Genomic DNA, 5,902 nt, shown 5'->3' on the forward strand with positions numbered 1-5,902 from the left:
TTCATGTACAAAAACAAAAAGCTCATGATACGAAGGCCGCCTCGGAACGGATTAATTTCGTATCTCAAGGTACCACTGTACTATAGTATTTGCTGATAAATGTCTTGCCATTTCATATGGAATCTCTTATTGTGACCAGTATGAAACAAATATGACCCATTCATCCATTAATATGTATAGTATTCAGTCTTGAATTTATGATGTGACAGGAAAAAAGGAAAAATTCAAGAGATATAGATATAAACAAGCGAATGAAAGAAAAAGTTATGAATTCATATTTTTATTCTGCAGAACCAATAAGCAACCAGTACACACTTAAACACATCACATGTCTTTAAAATTGCACAGTTGATATTAGTCAACATTGCCCATAACATTAAGTATTAAAGAAATCAACTTCTAACAACATTTGTCTTGACTAGTCAGATTGTTTAACATAATGCCTTATCACATTTCCTTTGATACTATTTCAGAAGTCTATTTACAAAATATAAATTTCAGCGCACAGGTAAATTCATGGCTAAAATGAGTAGATTGTTGCACATTGTACTCTTGGTAACATACTGACTACAACAAATATTTCTTGTCAGTCACTTCACAAATAAAATACAGACATCAGTAAAACCTGATATTCATTATTATGGTTATTCCAGAATGCAACTGAGATTTCTTGTGACACAAAGTTTCACAGTCTTTTAAATAATTTTCTTTGGAAAAAATAAGTTCACCAGCTCTTCACCCAAACTATCAAGTGAATATATTTACAGCACTATAATTTAGTTCACATAATTGTGTTGTTTGAATCAATTATTCAAACATTTTCACATAGTTAACCTCTTTGCTATTTGTTTAATATTTTGCAAAGAATTTCCCGATTCTGTTGTTGCTGCAAACTGGTGCTCAGGGTCCATTGCCTTGGAGGAACTCTTTGACCTTTTGTGGTTTAGTGCTCTTTGTACATCTTTGGCTATTGTTGTTTTATGGGTGCTATTTCTATGGGTTTGGTAATTTTTTGTATCTTTCAATTTCAAAGGTTCATCAGCTGGAGTTTTATTGTAGCATGTGTTATTTGGGTCCTTGTCCATTTTTGTTGTAACATTCATCAAGGAAGGGCATTGCTCAAGATGATGGGGATATGGCTCAGGACCTATGATTGACAACAGAACCGGCAAAAGAACAAGCCCATGGAAGAGGCCAAAAGCTGACACACTTGTAAAGATTTGGAAGAAAGACAAAAATAGATGTGAATCAGCAGGTGCAAGAAGGAGGAAGGCAACAAGTGTTGAAGTGCCTCCATGTAATACTGCAGGTCCTACTTGTGCAATGGTATCTTGAACACGTTCTTTCTTGCTGCCTGTCACGTTGAGGAAAGCATGGGCCACATGAGCTGAGTAATCAACACAGATTCCTATTGCTAACACTAAAGCAATGCAGCTGACTGTATCAATAGTAAGACCACAGATATGCATGATTGCCATCACATCCAAAAGTGTGGCAAGTACACTTAGTAAGACTAGAAATGCAGCTCGAAATGCTGCCATGAGGAGGAGAGTCATGGTTGCAACAACAACAACTACTACACTCAAATTCCGCCAGAGTTCAGCTGCTAATGCTGAGTCTGTTTCCCACTGGCTGTATACATGCGCCCATACTGCATGATACCCAGATACATTTGCAGCAGCCACAATTTTTCTAATACTGTTCATTGCTGCTTGTTGGTCAGATCTTTCCTTTAATCTAGCATATGTAAAGTCAATTTTGAAAGCTTTAAATTGAGGAGCAGGCTCATTGCAGTGTAAGTTTCCATCAAACAGAAAATGATTCTTGAATTGTGCACCACTCTTAGAATTTAAAAAGAGGCTGAGGACATCATACATTGTTTCAGATGTCAAATTAACCTCAGTGTACTTCCTGTACTCTAACATGTAAACATCAAAAATGTTAAACCATGCATTAACTTGAGTAATGTAGGGCGAGTCCCTTAAGTCTGCTGATAATTTCCGTAATGCTGGTATTTCATCTGGTAGCGAGACATTTGAGAAATACACACTTCCTGGTTCACCATCGTTTGGGAAATAGGAATTCATGGATGTAAACCAATTGTACAAATATGAGGATCTTGGTAAAAACCAAATAGGACTAAATTCTTGGCGAAGGCTTATTGCACCCCATGCACCCACTCCTAACATTAGGGTGGCTACTATTATTACTGCCACTTGTGCTGGGGTTTTTACTAAACATGTGGCATACCCCTTCATTGCCCCAGAAAGTGACCAGTTTGTAATCCTTGGGAGTTTGTAACAGCTAGGTTTCTTAGAATCTTGGTATTTTTGGTTAATGGCAAGTGCTGCTACAAACACAGTACACTGCAGACAGTATACAATAAACACCCCAGTGGCAGCATAGATACAAAACCAACAAAGAGCAGGAACCTGTGTAGTTGCTCCAATCAAGAAGGCCACAGCGTCTGTTAATGAGGTGACAGTAACAGCTACACCTGCATGCCTTAGTGCATCTCTTGCTTTTGATTTTATAGTGTCTTTGTTACCAGCAGCTTTCCAGGATGCAACTATAACATACATATCATCAACTCCAAGGGCTATGAGTAACACAGGCAGTACTGAGTTGATTGGACCATATGGTACCCCAATAATTGAGCACAAACCAAAAGTAGCTGCAACAGCTACAGCAATACATACAAGGCCCACAATGGCAGGTCCAGGGCAGCCAAGAGTAACTAACACATAGATTACTAGCACCATCCATCCACACACTACCCACTTTATATCATTTTTTATAGTTTCAGCACTGACTTTTCCAAAGCTGTGAGCAGCATGGATATGTAGTCTAATACCTGGTGCCACAAATGACCGTGCCTCTTCTACAAGTGCCATTTCCCAGGCCATCCCTCCCTCATCCACAATATCTCCAGTTCCAAGGTCTACTACATTTGTCTTGTTTTTTTGTATTTTGGTTGTCCAAGTATGCATTGTTGCTCTGGCTGCTATGATGGTGTTATTCTGACCCCGCTGGATACCCCCCAGGTATTTATCAAACTTTGTTGGATAGCCAAAGACATTGCTCATAAAAGCTTCATTAACATCCTTCACAACTTTTTCGTCTGTGAGCTCAATGATGGCATCATTGTTATAACCCCAAATTTCTAACAGGCTTGTCTCATAGCAGATACTTTGTTTTGATTCAAGTAGGTCACAATAATCAGTTCTTGGTAGGACTAGGCTGTAATCCTCTTGCACAGTTTGTATTGCATTTTGAGATACAGCTTCCATCATCTGCGCTTCCTCTGCAGACAAGTAAATGTTGGTTGGGGATTCATTTGCCCATTGTTCTTCATAATCATAGTCGTTCCATATGTCTGTTGTGTTAGTGATTTCAAGCCAGTCATAACTGGTCCAGTTTAAGGGTGACCAAGTAATATTTAACCTGTCTGTATACTCGTAATCACTTGTTTGGGATTTCTGAGTAGCATTTTCATTACTAAGTAAAGATGGCACACGAGTACATATATCATCCCACTTGAATGTTTCTCCCTTCACTGTGACTGATATGTCCAATATTTTCCTGTGAAGCTTCCATATTTGTTGGATTGCACTTGCTGTTAAGATATTCTCAGCCTCCCACAGAGCAACATGCTGACGATACTCATTTGGGAAGTTCTCGGTTTTCCATTCGTTTACCTGAAATGGGTATTCAATGCTATTATCATGGTTATATCAAGTACTATAATTTTGTTTTATGAAAAAGAACACATCCAATATTCAAAATACAGTACCATTGTTTTATTTATTGCATGCATTGAGAATAACACCATACTGTTATTAGTGTGACATAGCTAGAACCCTGGTTGTCTGACATGCTTTTTTAACACTTTAGTTTTTTAAGTCCTTTGTTATACATATGTGGAATGCAAATAACTTTAGAAACGGCATTATAATATTTATATTTTTCATAATTTGGAAAAGTTATTTTTTACAGCTATACAGACATTACAACATGAAGACTTTTGTGTCACTGACAGTGCTTTCTTTTTTATATTATGTATAATTTTTGTTCTGTGGAGGGCAATAGCAGAATATACTACAGGATTGTCAGCTAGACTTACACTCCCTGAAAGATATTTAGTGTGAGGTGAATTCCAGTTTCGTTCCATCGATAGAATGTGGTCCTACTAATATTAATCAGTATGAGTTCTGCATCTGGCTAACTGTGTTTGCGGAGTGTATTCAGCACAAAATAGATCGACATGGATGTGGAATTTGACTGTTGGAAAATTTCTTGGGTAATAAAGTTGAAAAAGTTTTTGTTGTATAATTCTACTCGAGTTGATTCCTGGTCCTCTCTATTGTAGGAGATTTTAATTTGGCTTCTACAGCACAACTGTCTTTGCTATCCTTTCATATTTACTTCATTGTTATAATTCCTAGACATTATAATGTAGCATTTAAGGACTTAAGCATTCTGTAGTTTTAAGATAAAACATTTCATTACAATATGATGATCCTCATATGAACCATACAGTGTGAAGGTAAAAAAAGAATGCAGTTCTTGGAAACTAGTGACGTGCACTCACCCACTCTAAATTAGTTGAGTTTTGTAACAGATCATTTGTAGGTATATGGTGAATTGGAAACTTAGTTTATTGAAATGTTAATTTGTAATATTTTGTGTCAAATATCAGCAGCAAAGTTAGTTCAGGTCCTTACCGAAGAAATTCACCTGAATACAGTTTCCTATTTTTTTTTATAATATGAAAAACAATAGTTCATTTTATATTATTTTATACTAAATAGGTTGGTTCATCAAACTTTGATATCTATTTACTGTGAAGGGAAATCATTATAGGTGCTGCCATCTAAAGCACAGAGGCTTGAAGAATGTCCTATATTGCAGTGCATTAAATTTTAGGGCTCTGTGATATTACTTACCTTTGCAAATTCAGATTGGTGAGAGATCCATAACCTATATGGACGTAATTCTTGGTTAATCTTGAACAGTCCAATGGAGAAGAGCGACACCAGGAGGAGGCAGATGCAGGATACCTTCACTGGGTGAGAGGATACTTGTGCTCCCCAGTTGCCGCAACCCTTTTCAACCAGACTTACGACATGCATGCTTGCTTTGAACAAACAGTTTGTTGATCTGTGGAGAAGTATTTTTATTAATTATATATACTATCGGTACATACTTGGGATCTTAAACTTCAAGGAGATAAATGATAAGTCAAGATCCTTGGTTGGATACCCATATCTACTTATATCACTAAATAAAGTCCATAAAAAACAGGTTACCTTTCAAACAGGATTCAAATAGTTGTAGATTGGTCCCATAGATAAGCATCATACTAAATGACAATTTGTTTCCTGAAGAGGCAGACATCTGGAATTGTGATGAGCTGATGCCAATAGAATGAATTATTTATGTGCCCTATACATTTCAAGAAGTTCTTGGCATCCTACCCAATTTTCAAGTGGATATTATTCAAGGATCTTTCTTATGACATCTGCAGTCTTCTAGCCCGGTGCTTCAAGTAGTGACAGTCAGTTGCAAAGACTAAAAAAAAATCAGACCTCCCAAGAAATATTTGTGATTAAACCCTCCTCCATGGTGACCATCTGAGCAAGAAACCAGCTCACTGACAAGTCCCAAAAGTTCATGACTAAAGATATTTATCCACGACAGTCCAGCAATGCCCACTGGGCCCTTATAGCACTATTGTGGACTCATCAGTAGCAGCTCCACCACCAGCTTCATCAGAGATACCACTAGACTTCTGCCATCTCAATCTTCACACAAAGTTTGCAGCATTTTAATTTGTGATTCTACAATCAGTGAAAAGTCATTGTGTTTCCCCTTTGTAAGCTGTTGCTCCTTAAGAACTAAT

The 5,902-nt window shown here is 37.2% G+C and overlaps 1 protein-coding gene across 1 annotated transcript in view; it reads right to left on the reverse strand.

Annotated features, from left to right (window-relative positions):
- Positions 1-264: 264 nt before the first annotated feature.
- LOC135215576 (NPC1-like intracellular cholesterol transporter 1) overlaps positions 265-5,902 on the reverse strand; it is a 22,309-nt gene continuing 16,671 nt past the window's right edge. Inside the window, exons 2-3 of the mRNA XM_064250437.1 lie at positions 4,947-5,160; positions 265-3,698 (exon numbers count right to left, since the gene is read on the reverse strand). Of these exons, the coding sequence (XP_064106507.1) occupies positions 822-3,698; positions 4,947-5,132 (3,063 nt within the window). The 5' untranslated portion in view covers positions 5,133-5,160 and the 3' untranslated portion in view covers positions 265-821. The remainder of the gene's footprint in view (positions 3,699-4,946; positions 5,161-5,902) is intronic.

The sequence above is a fragment of the Macrobrachium nipponense genome, chromosome 5, assembly GCF_015104395.2.
Source record: "Macrobrachium nipponense isolate FS-2020 chromosome 5, ASM1510439v2, whole genome shotgun sequence".
Classification (NCBI taxonomy): Eukaryota; Metazoa; Arthropoda; class Malacostraca; order Decapoda; family Palaemonidae; genus Macrobrachium; species Macrobrachium nipponense.